The following is a 19,293-nucleotide window of genomic DNA, read 5'->3' as shown; positions in this document are numbered from 1 at the left end:
GGGATCTTCCCGGACCGGGGCACGAACCCGTGTCCCCTGCATCGGCAGGCGGATTCTCAACCACTGCGCCACCAGGGAAGCCCCCAATCAGCTTTTGAACCTATCCATTGACAGTCTTTTCATTTCTACAACTTTGATTATTTTAAAATGTAAAGATGTTTTCTCATTTTGTTATTTTTTCATGTTTCAAATTTCATACTTTATTTCTTCAAGCATTTTTAAACACACATATAGTATATTCTACTTTTGATAATTACAAAATCTGAAATACTTAAGAGTTCTAGTTTTGCAGCTTACTGTTTGTCTGGGGGCTTATTTCTCTGCTGTTTATAAATTTGCATGTGCACTCGTATGTGGCAGAGAAGCCCTGTAAAACCAGGGTATATGATAATGTTCCTCTACAGAGAACACGCCAGATTCCTTTGATCGCTTTAAGGTTATTTTCCGGCTTAGAGTTGTCTTGACTCTGCTGACTGAGTACACTGAAACTCAGATTCTCAGGAGGGCAGACCCACAATTAGAAATTCTCAGAGTGACACAGAGATCAGTCTCTCCCTTCATGTTTGGCTCCTGGAATTTCCCTCCTATTGTTTTGAGCTTACTTACGATTTTGTAAAAAGATGTTTGGTGTCTCCTATCTAACATTGCCATCATTACGCACAAGAGATTTTTCACTTGATCTACACTTCCAGATTGATAGAAATGGAAGTCACATATATCTGGCTTTCTTAAAAATTGGCAACAACATTAGTTACAAGGAAAACATCACTGTTCAAAATTATACTCAAAGTATTATCGCCCCAAGGATATGACTGTATAGGTCATTTTAAAGGCACAGTACCCGAAAATTATTTATACTTGCAACATTTAGTTACTGGTGCTTTCAAAACATTTTCAGAGGAACAATGCTTTTATTTCAAATTAATTTAGAGATTTATTACCTCTGATTGGTGATGGATCCTTTTCAAGAAAAGGAAATTGTTTTGTTCTCAGAGGAAATGGCTTTCCAACATCAAACTTTGTGACCAACTTTGATACAGTATCCCAGAGATGTTCATAATCTTTCATAATGACATTTCCCAAATTCAAATGTAGCCCTACATGAGTTCAAAGTAGTAAACACTGAAAGTCATTCACACATACACAGAAACACACATTTTGACTAAATTCACAGAGCTCTGAAATACTTGTCAAACAGTGAAATTTTCTGTGAGTGCCACACTGAACCTAGAGCCAAACGGTCCCTAGTGTTGACTGTGGGACTGGAGACTTTAAAGTCTATCCTGTTTCCCTATTTGATAACTATTAACATTATAACTGTCTTAACTAACAATAACAGATGGTGAATATCTTCTTCAAGGTAATAAAAAATGTCACACATAACTTTATAATCAATAAAACAGAATATAACTATGATTTTTCAAAAATGAGAAAGTTTATAGAGGATTGCTAAATTTATTTGTAGCTAACTCATTCTAGCACTTGCAATATGTAGGAACCAACTCTTAGAGGTCAAAGAAGCTTCAATAATGCTCAATCAGTTATAGTTCTGTTAAAACGTCTTTTATTTTTCTTTGACTATGAATAAACAGCAGAAGATTTCTTCTAATAAAATTATTCAAAGAAAGAAAAATTAATTATATACAAATATATAAATCAGCTTTATCTTTGGCAAAACTTAAAATTCCCTAAATATCTAATAGTAGTACATGATTACATTAATTAGAGTAAATATTCTGAAAAATGTTCTGCATATATTTAACTGAAAAACTCACCTGTTAAAATTATCTAGAAATGCCAAGTTCCCAAAGATGTATTTTTTCCAAAAATACTTGTGGAGTAATATGAAGTTAAAAATATTTTAAAATACAACATTCACTCTGATTGCAACTAAGTATGCATAAATAAATATCTGAAAGAAAATGACTGCTATATGTTGCAAGTTTAGGAAAATAATTTTGAAGCTTTAAATCCTTTATAATGTTTATCTCTGGGTAAAGGCGTAATTATTATAACATACTAGGGTGGTACCTTGAACGCTTTCATTTTCATAGTAAAATGCTATATTCTTCAATAAAAGCTCATCACTTAAGTCGGAAAGGTGAGTTAAATTCAGATTCCAAAATTCAAAAGCGTCTATATTACTTAGGATGAAGTATTCACACCACTTTTTCTGAAATTGGAAATAAAAACCAAGTTAGTGACAATTTTTACATTAGCACGAACCTAGAATACTTCAAACATCTCAATAATCCAACTGAAAGGCAAGTGGGCTGGGCTCTTCCCATTCTTATGGATGTGAGCCCTCCCAGGCTGGGTGATAATGAATACGTCACACCTTGAAAGATTAAAGTTAAAATAAAATCAGGCTGATCAAGAATGGTTCAGCAGAGTCCTTATTCCCAGTCACAGAAATCCGTACTTGACTCTTACAACTTTTCTCCCACAGGTACGGGACTACAGAAATACTTCTGCTTTCAAATGTGCCTCTGTTCTTTCCTCAGGGTTTAATGCTTCCAATGTTACTTTCAGGTCAAAAGGGCATTTGATTGTTTAGGGGATCCTTTGCAAAGATCCCCGTCCACCTACACTCCTGGGCAGCTGTGTTCTCACCCGTCACAGGCAGAATGTCTTCAGCGGCAGCACCGAGCTCCGAGCAGGGCTGATGCGACCCAAGCAACCGCAGAGCACAAACTTGGTCATCCCTTTAATCAGCATTAGAGTTTGGGGAGTTGGGCTGAGAGGAAAAAACGGAAGCTTGGGGCTTCCCTGGTGGCGCAGTGGTTGAGAGTCCGCCTGCCGATGCAGGGGACGCGGGTTCGCGCCCCGGTCCGGGAGGACCCCACGTGCCGCGGAGCGGCTGGGCCCGTGAGCCGTGGCCGCTGAGCCTGCGCGTCCGGAGCCTGTGCTCCGCGACAGGAGAGGCCGCGACAGTGAGAGGCCCGCGTACCGCAAAACAAAAAAAAAATGTCTAAAGTGAATTAAATGGGAACTAGGAACAGAGTCTTCATAAACCTTTTAATTAGCCACAGTCTGCCTCTGCCTGACGGAACCAAAAACGCCTAGAGCAAAGCTCCCCAGAGGGACCTGGGACACAGGAAAATGCTTTCACTCGAGAGTCAGTAGCCCCCATGATACTGTGTCCACCACGTCCCAAAACCGTTTAACACGTCTGTCAGAGCAGCTGTGAGTGTTCACAAATATGACCCAGGTACGCATCGACGGACCTGTCTGCACCTGCACTGCAGTTGCTGACCCGACACCTCCGTCAGCTGCTACGGTAAATACAGCCTATGCGCCACCAGCAGAACTAGTCCAACACATCACTTCTCAGTCACCCTCAGGTCAATTCCCTCCAGGGTCTGCGCTGCATCCCCCCAGCCAAACTCCAATGGGGGCGTTTACACAGGGGTCGCCCCGTCTCAGTTGGAAGAGGGTGCCCTCCGCTCAAGATGCGGCCCCAGGTGGACAGGACTCTCCTGTGTTCTGCCCAGGCCACAGACCCAGCCCCTTGGATGGAGACTGGCTGCTCACTGGCCACGGGCTGGCTTCCACTGGGTCCCCTGGAGCTCACGTCTACCAAAAACAGCCCTGAGATGCTGAGGGACTTGCCAGGACATCTCCCACTCATCTCGCCTGCCTTCTGAGGACCCTCAAGCCCAGAGGCCCACCTCCGCCCCCTCATCAGCCAGAGGGACTCCCCTGGGGCCTGAGGACCTCAGATGCCCTCCCACCCCTGGCAGCACAGGGGCCACATCCCCATCCTCCATGCCCGGACCCCAACTGCATTTTCTAGACCCGTCCTCTGGCACACGCGGCCCCAGGTCTCCCGGTGAGGCCACCGTCTCCCAGTCTCCATGCTGCAAACAGGGGCTCTCTGCCACAGAGCCCGAAACCTCAGGGCGGACTCCATCATGCTACCCACGCCACGCAGGGGACCCTTCACTTATTCTCCAGCGGTGTCCCCTCCTCACTCACGGACACTCTATGCGAAGGGGGAGGGAGGCACGGTGGGGGCAGAAGAAGACAGTTCTCTCTTCAATAATATGTGTTATACGTGGATCAATGTACAGCAAGTCCCCTACACACGAACAAGTTCTGTTCCAAGAGCTCATTCGTCAGTCCAATTTGTTCGTAAGTCCAACAAAGTTAGCCTAGGTACCCAACTAACACAGTCGGCTATATAGTACGTACTGTCATAGGTTTATAGTACTTTTCACACAAAGAATACATAAAAAAACAAACACAGGATGGTGAAGTGCACAAACGCACAACCACCTGTAGAGGAACCATGCACAGGACAATGCACGCCAGACACATGAACTAACTTACGTGACCGGGCATGCGAACACACGTTCACGTCTTTGCAAGTCCGAAACGTGAAGGTTTGTATGTAGGGGACTTACTGTATTTTTATTTTAAAAGCCAGGAATTTGGCTTTTGTCTTTCCAATCCCCAAAGTAAGGGCACCTGCCAGTCTAGCTGGAGGCCAGGCTTATGAGGGAGAGGGAGTGCAGAAAAGAGGTTTTCACAGACATTTTTCCCCTGATAGAATTCGGGGAGTCCATAAACTTGGGTCAGAAAGTTACATTTTTATTTTTGCTAACCTGTGGCAAAATTTGTATTTTCTTCCATTGCAAACCCAGACAAAATACCGTCACTCCCAAGCAGTAGCTGGGATTGGACACCAGTAGGGACCACAGATGTTTTCATTAGAAGCACTGCAAACATATCGAGATACTGTTGACACTCACCATCCATTGAAAGTACGGTATTTGTCTGATTATCTAGCGTAGTAACAAAGAAGCACATGTGTTAGGATCTCACAAACGATACAGTTATAATATTTTGATAACGGTATTTCACCATAACTGATTTCCCTGTAACCCTAAGAATCTTATTTTAGGCATTTATATTATTCTGAGGAAGGGGCCATAGCATTCATCAGATAGCCATAGGGGCCCCAGAACAAAAAGGCTAATAAGCCCTGAATAATTCCTTTTTGTGTGGTTCTGACACACCTGTCTGCTGAGGATGTTAAAGTGAGGAAGCGGGGACCACAGTGCAGATCGCGGCCTTTCCCAATGAACAAGGACCTCCCCAGCAACCTGGCTCCATGCATGGCTTGACCACAGGATGGAGAAGAGGGGGTGTCCTCGTCACTTGCAATCCATCCTCCTACCCCGGCCCCAAAGCCTGCCTTCCATCTGTCTGCTCCATCTGGAAGCCCCTCCTCACCAAGCTCCTAGCTCTCCACGTCCCCAAATAACGATGACTTTCCTGCCTGGCGCACAGTTTCACCAGCACCACAGATAACTTCAGCCTCCAAGAAGACGATACCATCGACATTTCTTGAACGTCTTGTATCCAGTGACCCCCCCCCCCACCCCTCTGACCCAGGTCACATTCTCCCCGACATACCCAAGACTGTCATCACGAGGACCTGCTCTCCGTCCTTGCCTTGGTTTGGGCTCCCCCGTGAAGCAGACCCCGAGCCTCAACTTCAAGGAAAAGCACTAATCTGTGACTGCTCACCAGAGGCGCCCGTCAGGGGACGCAGAAGTGAGACGGGAAAGAAAAGAAAACCAATAAGGACCATGTTTTCCAACCCACGACCCCTGTGGACAACCAGAGCTTAATTCCACCGGGGAATTCTGAGAGCGTAGAGCACATTTCAGGGTTACCTGCCCCGACGTGTAAGGAAGCTGGGGTCTCCCGCACCCAGCCCTCACCTGCCGTCGGTGGGACATTACACCCCAGCATTTCAGACCCAGAAGATCAAACCTTCAGGCAGAGAATGGCAGGCATTTACAGTAAGATGGGAAGTAAAGGAGAGGGAGAGACAGGTCAGGGAACGACAGTCTGTCTGCCTGCCAAGCCCCGAAGGGGGGTTCCTCACGCCCTCCGCCGGCCCATCCTTCCAGCCCTGTGTAATGGCCATCACACTCCTTCAATGATCACATCAGGCCCCCCAGGTCAGCAGCCTCTCTGCTCTCTCCCTGCACGATAGGGTCCTCGTAGCTTGTCTCTGGTGCTTTGTTTCCTAGCCCAGCATTTGCACCACCCCCTTGCAAAGATACGAAAACCTCTTTTCCTGTCTTCTTTTCCATAAAATGGTACAAATCCACCAAGGGCGTCCTCCCCGCCTAAACGCTCTTGCTCCTTTCTGTACATATCATGCCGTCAGCTGGCCTCCTTGTGCCTGCGGCCATGTGGTTAAGACCCACCAGACACAGAAAAGTGTATGATAACACATACGGGTGCCACTCTAATTCTTTTATCAAATTCGTCAAGGGAAGCCTCCAAAGTGCCAGGCAGGACAGGGTGGCATGGCTTTCTCAGTAGAGCTTACTCTTCCTCACCTCCAGTAAATATTTCCCACGTATTTCACTGTAAGCTTCCGGGCTTGCTTCCCCGCCATGACTTTGAACGCACGACTTTGTCCCTACTTCACAGAGAAAATTCACACCAGCAAGCAGGAACTGTAAATAGACCCTACAACCTCCGTCACGGCCAGTCTGTACCATTCTTTCTTCACTCTCTCCCGTAAGAACGGCCATACCCCTCCCTCCATAAAAGGGCATCCTCCACGTCCCCTCCCTTCTCACCTGACTGTCCCTGTATTTTCATCCTATCCTCTCTTAAGTTTCCATGATCAGCATTTAGACATGCTCCATCTGTCATTTTAAAAGCACTCTTCTTAAAATTTTTATTTTATATTGGAGTCCAGTTAATTTACTATGTTGTGTTAGTTTCAGGTGTACAGCAAAGTGATTCAGTTATACATATACATATACCCACTCTTTTTTAGATTCTTTTCCTGTATACGTCATTACAGAGTATTGGGTAGAGTTCTCTGTGCTACACAGAGGTCCTTATTAGTTATCTATTTTATATAGAGTAGTGTGTGTATGTCAATCCCAATCTCCCAATTTATCCCTCCCCCCTTACACACCCTGGTAACCACAGGATTGTCTTCTATGTCTGTGAGTCAGTTTCTGTTTTGTAAATAAGTTCACTTGTATCATCTGTTTAGATTCCACATGTAAGTGATATCATATGGTATTTGTCTCTCTCTGTCTGACTTACTTCGCTCAGTATGACCATCTCTAGGTCCATCCATGTTGCCGCAAATAACATTATTTCGTTCCTTTTTATGGCTGAGTAATATTCCACTGTATATACGTGCCGCGTCTTCTTTGTCCATGCCTCTGTCGATGGACATCTAGGTTGATTCTATATCTTGGCTGTTGCGAATAGTGCTGCAAAGCACTCTCAGTGGCCCCAGGTGCCAGCTCTGCCCTTTGCCCTTCCCTTAGTCTCAGCCTCTTACGCAGAAAGTTCTCTCCACCGTTACGTCTTCCCTCCCACTCACCTCTGAATCACCGACACTGACTTTGCCCTGTGCCCTTGAACCCAGTGGACTGTGCTCAGTCCTCAAACCCCTACAGCTCTCGACACACCTGACCCTATTAGCCACGCCCACATCTGGAGACGTGGTCCCTGGCTCTCAGAACCATCCGTTCCCCTCTCTCCTCTCCGTCCATTTCAGCAGCTCCTTCCCAGCACCTCAGCCTAGGCGGGACCACTTCAGGTTGGACTTTCTCGGGTCTCTGCCCCGGGCCCTCTTATCATCCCTCTCCCAACATAATTTCACCCGCTACGTGAACATCCGTGGGCCGATGACTCCCAATCTTTACCTCCAACTAATCCCACTCTGCTGAGCTCCGAACCAGTATTGACACAGCTCACCTGGTCCCTCCCTCTGGGCACGTCCTTGGACCCTCCAACGCACCCTTTCCAAAACTGAACACACGGCGGCCTCCACCAGTGTCCTGCGGACCGTGGCACCCTCCCCGCCCCCCGGAGGCTCAAGAGAAGACTGTGCCCCGACTCCTCCCTGCCCCCACCGCTCACTCACTAAACCTGTCAACTCCACACCTCAAATCATGATCGACTGCCCACTGCTGTCCAGCCCTCTGCCCATGTCCTTGTCCCCAGCCTCAGCACCACTTACAGGCACGGAGGCGACAGTCACCTAACTGGCTTCCCGAGTCCACGTTTCACCTCCCTGATGCACCCTCTGCACTGCACCTGAGATACTTGCTTTGAAAGGCGAGTGCCACTGACCTGCTAGAGACCATCCAGCTAGCTCTCACTGTGCCTGTCACCAGGTTACGTCTCCACCCTCCTAACAGCACCTGAAGGGGCCACGGGGTCTGCCTCTGACCCGTCCCTTCCACTTTGTCCCTCTCCTGTGTTCTTTCTGGTCCAGTGACACTCGCTCACGCCATCCTCAGCACGATCACACAGGCCGCTTTACCTCCTAGAATCTGCTGTGCAGCCTCCCTGCAACCTGCTAACTCCTACTCACAGACTGCGGTTACTTAACTTCTCTTCGTTTCTCAGGAGAAGTCATCCTTTTCAGACTGAGTTCAGTCTTTTTAGCATCAGATTCTAAAGCGTCCTGCAGTTTCTATGCCGCAGGAGTAGTTTTAAAAATTCCTTATCTGTCTCCCTGCAAAATGTAGCTCCGTGAAAGTGCTGGGCGGGGTGGGTGAACACCTTCTTTTCCTGTGGTCCACACGACGCACGTGCATTAAATAAATATTTGTGGACTGGCTTCCTAACTGATTGGTTCTAAAACACTTTCCTTGAACATTCTGACTATAAATATCAAGATCCTTAAAAAATGTCCATTTAAATTGATCCACTAATCCCATTTCTGGGCATGGAGTCCCCACATTAAAGGCAAAAGCTTACACACACAGAACCCGGAGAACAGCAGCATTTATAGTACAACCAAAGCCCTCTCAATATGCCAAAATGAGGGATGAGTAGTCAGGCCATGGGACATGCATTAAAAAACAACCAGCAGCCACTACGAAATGAGCTAACCAAGAGTGTGGAAGAAAACAGAAAAATATGTGAAAAGAAAAAAATTATATATACATATATATATATATAATGCCAGTGTTGGAAACAATAACAAATAACAGAAAAGAGGTCTATGCGTTTAAAACAGAATAAACCAAAATATTAACAGTTACCCGAACTGACTTGAGTGGTGGGCCTCTGGGTAAGATTTTCTTTTGCTTCTGCTATTTTTTTAAAGTCTACAAATTTCCTCTAAATGTCCTCTAGAATGGATGAAGATAATCAACTATTACACTGATTTCTTCAACTGCGCTCAAGAACAGAACATGACCGAAGACACCTCTTATAATTGACGACACAAAATCCTGATCTTAACATAGACCAGAAGGGGAGCTATGACACACCCCCTCAGGCTGAAGACACACCAAGCTGTTGGCTTTTACCACCCAGAGTTGTGGAAACTGGGAAGTGACTTATTTAGGCCTTTACACCTTTAAAGCTGCCAAAGGGCTGCCCTTGTTCCCATACAAATCTGTTTTTGAAGGTCATTGTGGTTTTTCTACATCTAACAGTTGAAACAAAAAAACTAATCAAGAGTATACGTACCACTGTTAAGAAAGTCTGAATGTCCTTAATCCAGTGGGAAGTGATGAATCTGGTACATGCTCTCTGGGAAAGAGGTAAGTGGAGGAGAAAGGCCACGCTGAGACAGTGCAGTCTACACCAGTCTGTCACCCCCTCCAGGGTGGGACAGTCGCTCTCCATCTGCTTCAAATAAAGAAGGTGGGTCAGAGGACCGTGGCCAGGCCACCGCCCGATGCCTGGGCACCTCAGAGAAGGTGCAGCTGCACCACGTGGGCAGGAACCACATGCTCTTACGCTGTTCACTCTGCATTTTTGCAAAAGTTCTTTTCTTCACATAACACACATGTTGGGTAAGACGGACAGGGAACTGCCAGCTTAGTAGCAGTTTACATAAAGCAACTTCCTGTGTTCTTAGTGGAGCCCAGCTTCACATGAGCTGACCCAGCAGCGCATGAAGTCAGGAGCTCACAGGATTCTGCACGGCGGGGCCACACGTGCAGAATCTCTTCTCTCCCAGCCGTCCTATTTTTAAGGTTTCACGGAAAACTACCAGGGTGAGGAAACCGGTACAATCTGAAAACGTACCCAAGTGGAAATAGGGTAAAGAAGTGGGCATATTTAACCTGATGGGACAACGTTTGCAGGGCTGTCACTGGAACCAGAGTGAGGCTCAGTCAGTGTGCCTCCACAGGGCCAGACGGGGTCCAACAATGAGAAGCCCCAGAGAGACAAGTGGTTTAGTATCACTTTCGTGATCATTTAAAATGGCAGGCCTAGCCATGTCTGAGTGCATACGTGCACGTGTGCAGACACACAGGGATGGCTAGTTGGTTGGAGAACAAACTCACACCAGTCAACAGAGTCTCAATGGCCTCCGTCAGCTCTACAGAAGTTGTGGCTTTAGCGTCTGTCCAGCCAGGACAGCAGGAAGGTCCCTGCACAAGGCAGTGAACAGAGTGGAGCTTGGATAAGACAGACAGACCTGGTTTCAATCCACACTGTATTTCATCCTTGGGTTTGACGAATGTTCCCTGGACTCTCTGAACCTCAGTAAGAATCACAGCACCTCCCTTAAACTGCTGTCATGAAGATTTAACGGCACAAGGCATGTAAGACCCCGGAACATCATAAGGGGGTAAACTCTCACCAAGGGCCACTTTCTTATCTTCCTCTGGAGAGTTGGACAGCTTTGACTAAAAATGTACTAAGGGAAACATCTGTGAGTAGAACACCAACCCATCTAACAGCACAACAGATGTTTCAGTAAAATCAAATAAATAAAATTTCACTGGTGTTTCACGGTAAACTTATCATACCTGCTGGATGTTAGCTTTCTGAGCATCGGTGGTCTTCGATCTGTTTTCTAAAAAGTGATGGTATAAACTCAAAGACAAGGAGCATGAAGTAACACAAAGAACTTGCCGAATGTCAGATCCTTCCGGCCACAGTTGCTTAAGCAGAGAAATAGTTTCACATGCCTGTCACAGAAGGAAATTGTAAAATATCGTCATATTTAGAAAAATATTTTCAATCATAAGTGATCTTACTAGAAGAACTCATACAGAAGAGAAAAATAGATATGACCACACAAAACTGTAAACATTTCTGTTTAAAGGAAGAAACAAAATTCAACATGGGAAAACAATAAGTATTTCAATGAAATTATTACAAGTTTAAATATGTAAATCAATAAAACATCTAAGCGTTTAATAAGAGATGAGCAAACAATTCACAAAACACAAATATTAATAAAAGTGTTCAACCATTTTAGTAATGAAAAGGACAATTAGATAGCATATTATTACTTTCAAATTAGCAAAGTATATTTTAAGGATAATAGCACTGGAAATCATGTGACGTGTCATTTCTCTTATATTTGCAAATCAGAGTATACAAAGGCACAGAGTTACTGCAAAGCTATTTGGCAATACATATGATTATCATTATGTATGTTGATACTTTCTGATTGACTATGCAAGTTCTAGGTATGTAAGTTAGGTAAGTTATACAAAACGTGTACCAAGATTCATGCTCCAAGACGTTCATCACAAAGTTATCTGTTAAAGCCAATTTTCAAACAATTTAAATGTTCAGCATTAGAGAAATATTAGGCATCCAGTAAAAATAAAATTTGTGAATAATTTTTCTGATAATCGGAAAAAGTGGTGTATTAAAGTCTGTTATTAATATGTTTGTCTGTTAATATTATTATAGTGATATTAATTTCCTGGTTTGACAAATGTACCTTGGTTACATCAGATGTTAACACTGGGGGCGGAAGCTGGGTCAGAGGTATATGAGAATTCTGAACTATGTTTGCATTTTTTTAGTAATTAAACAATTCATTCAAATAAAAAGTTTTTTTAAAAGTTTCAGTACCTCTTCCAGCATATTTTTCCATTTTAAATTTCCAAAAAGATGTCCTAATGCTAAAACTCTACATTCCTCCAATTCTTTAATCAGGGTTTTATAAGCATTCTCAATGTTCTTTTCATTCTGCAAAAGGAAGGCAAGTCACATAAATCATCATAAATAATATATCACATTACTTTCCAACTAAAGAAAATCGTATATTGAAGATAATATTGTTACAATATATTTCTAAGTAAAAAAAAAAAAAAAAATACACTAATGTAATTACAGATCATCAACAATGCTTTTAAAGCCCGCCAAAGAGCGCTATGCTGTCTTCGCCAGATTAATTTTTGCCTAGGTCCATTTTATTTTTTAACAACCTCATGAAGGTATAATTAACATGACACAAAATCCACTCACTTTAAGGGTACAATTCAATGGCTTTTGGTAAATTTACAGAGTTGCGCAACCATTGCCATAATCTAATTTTAGAACATTTTCAATATCTCAAAAAGAAACAATTTACCCATTTAATGCACTAGATTTTATTAGAAAAAAATTCAAACAGACACAGAGAGAATAGCATAATCGCCTTCCCCAGGTAATGATCATCCAGCAACAGCCATTATCAACATGCACGGCATTTTTATACACATTTCACATAGTCCTCAAATTGATCAATGAAATCACCTCTTTAAGGTGAGTGTTCAATAAACTAGGAAATAAATTATTTTACCAGAAATAAAATCCTCCGTTAAAAAATGTTTTTCTTGAAGAAAGACTGGTAAGGAAGTTTGTAGGGACTCTTCAAACACAGATTCAGAAATTGCTCTAACAGAATAAAAAATGAAATGAACGGATTACAGGACCTCTTGTCACTATAAAAAATAATTTTTTTAATTAAAAAACACACACACACACACACACAAGGCTGTTCCTACTCACAGCAGGCAACCAGAGTTGGAAATAGTTTAATGACTAAAGTTCTAACAAAAGCAAAGTAAACTATCTTATTGAATTTTGTGACAACCATCCAGATGTCGCCAGTGCCACAAGGGGTGTGACCCTAAACTCAAAAAAGTGAAAATGTTAACTGACACAAAAAATCATTTTGATGATACATAGAATTGTCTTCACATTCTAAATTCACTATAAGTAGTGAAAATTAGACAGAAACCAAATTTATTTCTAAAATTGGTGAGCATTTTTGAACTCCCAAACGTTCAATGCAGTCATTACCAATTATACCAATACAGCAAAATAATAAGATCACAGGATTAAAATTCTAAATAGTTTGAAAATTCTATTAATGATTTAATGTTAAGAAATAATTTTATTTCAGGGACCTTCCTGGCAGTCCAGTGATTAAGACTCCATGCTTCCGATGAGGGGGCACAGGCTGGATCCCTGGTTGGGGAACCAAGATCCTATGTGCCATGCAGTACGGCCAAACTCATTTTAAAATTTTTTTAAAAATTTTATTTCATCAACTTTCCCCATTGTTTTCTCATGAAAAGCTACCATATTCACCATCATTTCACTAGTATGTGGACATGTGTCTGGACTTCCTAAGTGGAGGTGGAACCCCATGCCACACTTAAGCACAGAAGGGCTGGGGTCAGGCTGCCTCTTTTCAAATCCAGGCTGTATTACTGGATTTGGAATTGACATTGGGCAGATTATTTGTTCAAGTATCTATTTCATCATCTGCAAAACACAGAAAACACTAACACCTCCCTCACAGGGTCATTGTGAAGGTTAAATAAAATGACTCATGGGAAGTACCAAGCACTATTGTTATGACAACAACTGCCCAATAAATGACTGCATTTTTGTTTTATTATTATCATTTCTATTTTTCTATACCTCTCTGTTAAACCTATGATAATTCCCATAAAAGAGGTAGAAATAAAACTGAGTCAAGTAATGTAGAAAATTTCGTGAAATTCTAAAAGTTTGTCTTTTAAGTGCAAACTACCTTCTGGAAAAACATCTGGTTTTCGTACTTGCTCGGCATAAAGTACGCATAAAGTCGAAGGACATCGGATGCTTGGCCCGAGAAGAGCACGGCATTGACCTTCATTGCCCAGGACTGAATGATTAAAAAGTTGAAAAGGTATACTTGTAGATGGCTCAAGCTTTCATCGGAAACGATCAGAAAATATGGGTAACGGTCTTCCAAGAAAGTTTTCCACTCTTGTGAGAAGCACCCAGAAAAGTCTGTTCGAACATCAATGTTGGTATTATGCTGAAGGTGGAGAATTAATGCCATTCTCAGAGGAAGAAATTCAGGGATGTTGTTGTATGCATGCTCAGCATCCTGTGGGGTAGACAATTTTGAAATCATCATTTAGCTGTCTACTAGTTTTGTTGTTCAACACATACCGTGAAAGTCATTAAAGGAATAGGTTCCAACACAGTTGTATTCTGTTTTATGGTCAGAACATAGACCCTAGATCCTTGACTGTCATTTTGCAAATACATGCCACAAATCACAATTTGGGTTTAAATACACGTGTCCCCTTTTAACTCACACTTTCCCTTCCCATTCTAATTCTTCTCCTCTCCAATCTCACTTCAAAAAGAAAAAGGAAAGAAAAATATGTAAAAGCAAATGGTAGCTATCAATCATCCACAGGGAAAGCTGGGGTGGATCACTCTGTGGGGACAGTCCCAGGTCATCCGGAAGTAGCACCAGTTTTTATCAAAAGCCCACAATTCGTGCATTGCTTGCGGGCAGTCAGCAATGTTCAAATATCTAATGATAATATGGATCACAAAAGAACTGAATAGACATGCACCAAAACCTCCAAGAATAACACACTGGTTACCTTTAGGGATAGAATGAGGAGGACATGGTGGTATGATACATACATGTATTTGAAACTGCTAAAATTTCATTCGTTATACGCACATTCAAAAAAAAGGAAGACCAAGTATCTTCCCTTGGATGTATTTACTGCAGAGCAAATAAGAACGAAGCAACATTGGTGAGTATGATCCACCTCCTGGCTCAAACAAACCACTGTTTTGAAGACAGAGGTGGACCTACTTGGAGCTGGGAGATTAGAACCCGGAGATCAGCTCGGCCACTTCCGAGGACACCGCTCCCCCTCCTCCAGGGTCCTGTGTGTCCTCACAGGAAAGCTCCATGAGGGCATATAAAAAATAATCCTCTACAAATGACCCAATTTCATTCCTTTTTATGGCTGAATAATATTCCATTGTATATATGTACCACATCTTCTTTCTCTATTCGTCTGTGATGGACATTCATGCTGACCTGGCTATTGTAAATAGTGCTGCAATGAACACTGGAGTGCATGTTTCTTTTTGAACTGGGTCATCTGTAGAGACGAGGATGGACCTAGAGACTGTCATACAGAGTAAAGTAAGTCAGAAAGAGAAAAACAAATATCAGATGTTAACGCACATATGTGGAATCCAGAAAAATGGAACAGACGAACCGGTTTGCAAGACAGAAATAGAGACAAAGAAATAGAAACAAACGTATGGACACCAAGGGGGGAAAGGGGGGAGTGGGAAGAATTGGGAAATTGAGATTGATATATATACACTAGTATGTATAAAATAGATAACTAACGAGAACCTACTGTATAGCAGAGAGAACTCTACTTCACTTTGCTGTACAGCAGAAACTAACACAACATTGTAAAACAACTACACCCCAATAAAAATAATAATAATAATCCGCAATGTAGTCATTTCTGAATACTGGGATCATGGGTCACTTTTTTTTTCTGTTCTTCCCTTAAATTTGCTGAATTTTTATAGCTCTACTTCACTTTGAAGTAAGAAAAAAAACTACTTATAAAACAATGTCATTGTACTCTTAGTTCTCAAATCATAGAAAAGAACCCAACTGTCAGGTTACCTTGAAGAAAACGATGGCAAACTGTCCTCCTTTACCAATTAGGTCCACAAGGTAGTGTTCAACCAGGTAGAAGAAGTGCAGGCTCTGTTCAGGCCGCAAGGATTTCTCACAGACGTACGTCATCAGCAGTGAGTCTCCATCAATCAGAAAAAACTCAGACTCAACAAAATCATTGAACAGACTGTCATAACTAAAATACAAACAGTGAAAATGAAAAATTACACGAAGACGAAACCAGGCCCAAAAGGGCAGCAGCTTTATTATCATTATTACCTTCATCATCATTATCATCAATAGCTTGATTTACTGAGTAATTCTTTCATGTTGCTCTCTACACTGACTTGCCAAAGACATCGCATGCATGAGTGCCCTTCACAGGAAGAATCAGCAACACCTCCGCTCAACAGGGAAGGAAACTGAGGCTCAAAAAGAGAGCACGCTATCTAAGGCCAAAATGTGTGCTGGACTCAGGGACTGAACACCTATATCTGAATATAGACCTTCCTGCTTCATCAATCTCACCCTTTCTAAAGAAGATGTGGCACATACATGCAATGGAATATTACTCAGCCATAAAAAGAAACAAAATTGAGTTATTTGTAGTGAGGCGGATGGACCTAGAGTCTGTCATACAGGGTGAAGTAAGTCAGAAAGAGAAAAACAAATACCGTATGCTAACACATATAGATGAAATCTAAAAAAAAAAAAAAAAAAAAGTCATGAAGAACCTAGGGGCGAGACGGGAATAAAGGCACAGACCTACTAGAGAATGGACTTGAGAATATAGGGAGGGGGACGGGTAAGCGGGACAAAGTGAGAGAGTGGCATGGACATATATACACTACCAAGTGTAAAACAGATAGCTAGTGGGAAGCAGCCGCATAGCACAGGGAGATCAGCTCAGTGCTTTGTGACCACCTAGAGGGGTGGGATAGGGAGGGTGGGAGGGAGATGCAAGAAGGAGGGGATATGGGGATATACATATATGTATAGTTGATTCACTTTGTTATAAAGCAGAAACTAACACACCATTGTAAAGCAATTATACTCCAATAAAGATGTTTTTAAAAAAAACATGGAAATTGTGCATTATTTCAAGAAGATTGAATAAATGCTCTCAAATATGGGGAAAAAAAAATCTCATCCTTTCATAAAACGATGGGTCCATTGACAGCCACGGATAATAAAGCAAGAGAAGACTGTTTCCACTGACCATCAAACAGCTCTAAAAGCTCTGTGTTCAACAATCTCATATAGATATATAAAATACTATAATACTTATACGAAGATAAATGATAAATAGATTAGATATATGGATAGATGGAAGGATGGATGGATAGATAGATAGATAATAGAGAGATGGTGGATGATAGACAGATGAAAGATAGATCATCACTTTAAGGCCAATCCGATACACAGGGCATAAGATGTAGAAGTTTATATCTCTTGATTTATTACTACAACACTCACTCAGCTTTTGCCATTTGATCCAAAATCAACTGTGACATTTTCTCTAAAAGCATCAGGTACTTTTCTAAACCTAAAACAAAGAGAGAGAGAAAGAGAATGAATTATTTTCAATCAATCCTTTCTAAAAGAGCTATCATTTACAAATTACTTGAGAAAGAAAAAACAAGTCATAAAGTTAATTCTATTAAATCTGTGTAGCTTGCAGAATCATTATTTTACAATTTATAAATATTTTAAATGGAAAATTACCCATTCTTGCCACGTGCCTCCAACCTGAACTGGAAAATATTAAATATAGCAAATATCCTTCACTGTGGTACCTCTAAGTGGCAGATGCTAATGAAAACGGCAGACCTACAAAGAAAGAACAATTAGAAAGGAATTATTCCATCAACAAACAGTACTGAAGGACTACCATGTCTTAAACAAAACTTCAGGCACCGGGAATACAAGAATGAACAAAAGTCAAAACGCTGTCAGTTCACATGAAACTTAAAATTTACCAGGAAAGATAAATATCAATCAGATCATCATACAAACAATGGAACATTGCAAATGTGACAAAGTCAAAAGGTCAGTGGAAACTTCCCTAAAGAAGCAATGCTTGAGCTGAGTTCTGAAGGATAAGATGAGAATTAATTAAACAAAGGGGTGGGGTGGGTAGCACCGCAGGCAGAGAGAACCCAGAACACCTGAGCAAAAGCCTTGCGGCAGGAAAGTGTGTGGATGGTTCTAGGTCCTGAGAAGAAGCCAGCTGCGCTGGAGCGCAGAAGGCTGCAGAAACACAAACTCATGCAGAGCCTCTGATCGCCATGTTTGTCATCCTAAAATTCACTGATGGATTTTAAGCAGGTAGTAATGTGATTGACTTTGCATCTTGGAAGATGACTCTGGCTCCAGCACAGAGAATAGATGGGGTGAAGCAAAGACCCCACTAGTGAGGCGGAGAGAAAGCCACTGTTCTAGAGCAATGGTAGTAGCTGCGTGTAGTCCAGCTGGACAGTAGTTTGAGGCACATGTTAATCTTAGATACTCAGAAGGTGAGTTTGACGTGATGAGGTAATGGATCAGCTACGGATAGAGAAGAGGAGCCCCTTAGGATTCTACGTGATGCAATCGGATGGAAGGCGAGGCTGCTCCCTGGGCTGGAGACCTTGGGATGCGGCCAACGTCAGGGAAAGATCCTAAGTTCATTTGTGGTCAGCCTGGGTTCGACTTACTGTGGGATATGTCCTGTAAGTAATTAAATGTACAGGTCTGGAGATCAAACACGAGGTCTGGGCTAGACCTCCGTGTGAGAGTAATTTCAGTATTATGGTTAAGTGAGGCCACCAGTGTGGAGGAAGTCGCTTGTACAGAGAGACACAGCATCAGGAAAGACAGTATCAGATACATGAGATGAGATGGGTTAAATCACAGCATCCCAGAGGTTCACGGTGCCCTTAACGTCTCAGGACTTTTTTTTTTTTTTAATCGTACTCCTAGGACAAAATGAATACCTGATAGTTCATGTATTAAGCAGTGAGCTCCAAACAAATTAAGGCCTAACACCTTCATTTGAAAATCTAATGCACATAAACTGAAAGAGATAATACAGGTTTTGAAATTAACTAACAACGACTAATGGGACATGAGTGCATGCTGGATACTGAGAAGGTTTTCAACAACAGCTATGTTGGCAGAATAAAGCCTCCTTCATCTGACAGGTAAGGGACTCCCGGCCGTTCCCCCACCCTCACACACCCTACAGGAAGCTTTCCATGTTAAACTTTACCCCTAACTCGTTCTCACCTAAACATCACACAGAATCCACAGTCATTATGCTCAGTTCTCTCTCATGTAAAGGAGAAACATGCTAAGGAAAATAAAACCAGCCACCTATCATAATAACCACGAGTGACTATGTATAAAACATTAGAATCGCTAGACATTTAAGGGGGAAGAAAAGAAACAATAAGAAGCCAGATGAACAAACATGATTCAAGGACAGAAAAGTCCTTTAAAAACAATCCTCCAGGGCTTCCCTGGTGGCGCAGTGGTTGAGAATCCGCCTGCCGATGCAGGGGACGCGGGTCCGTGCCCCGGTCCAGGAAGATCCCACATGCCGCGGA

General features: G+C 42.5%; 1 protein-coding gene across 2 annotated transcripts in view; it reads right to left on the bottom strand.

The window, feature by feature from the left end:
- Positions 1 to 19,293, bottom strand: part of DDX60 (DExD/H-box helicase 60) — a 91,404-nt gene that overhangs the window by 61,496 nt on the left and 10,615 nt on the right. For both annotated transcript variants that reach the window (XM_028494282.1, XM_028494281.1), the window contains exons 2-10: positions 17,432 to 17,536; positions 17,183 to 17,252; positions 15,713 to 15,902; positions 13,796 to 14,137; positions 11,842 to 11,958; positions 10,779 to 10,940; positions 9,484 to 9,645; positions 2,032 to 2,173; positions 942 to 1,097 (exon numbers count right to left, since the gene is read on the bottom strand). In XM_028494282.1, coding sequence (XP_028350083.1) covers positions 942 to 1,097; positions 2,032 to 2,173; positions 9,484 to 9,645; positions 10,779 to 10,940; positions 11,842 to 11,958; positions 13,796 to 14,137; positions 15,713 to 15,902; positions 17,183 to 17,252; positions 17,432 to 17,435 — 1,345 coding nt within the window. In that variant the 5' untranslated portion in view covers positions 17,436 to 17,536. The remainder of the gene's footprint in view (positions 1 to 941; positions 1,098 to 2,031; positions 2,174 to 9,483; positions 9,646 to 10,778; positions 10,941 to 11,841; positions 11,959 to 13,795; positions 14,138 to 15,712; positions 15,903 to 17,182; positions 17,253 to 17,431; positions 17,537 to 19,293) is intronic.

Source organism: Physeter macrocephalus, chromosome 9 (genome assembly GCF_002837175.3).
Source record: "Physeter macrocephalus isolate SW-GA chromosome 9, ASM283717v5, whole genome shotgun sequence".
Classification (NCBI taxonomy): domain Eukaryota; kingdom Metazoa; phylum Chordata; class Mammalia; order Artiodactyla; family Physeteridae; genus Physeter; species Physeter macrocephalus.
The sequence above is the reverse complement of the archived record's forward strand: the minus strand, read 5'-3'. Positions and strand labels throughout refer to the sequence as shown.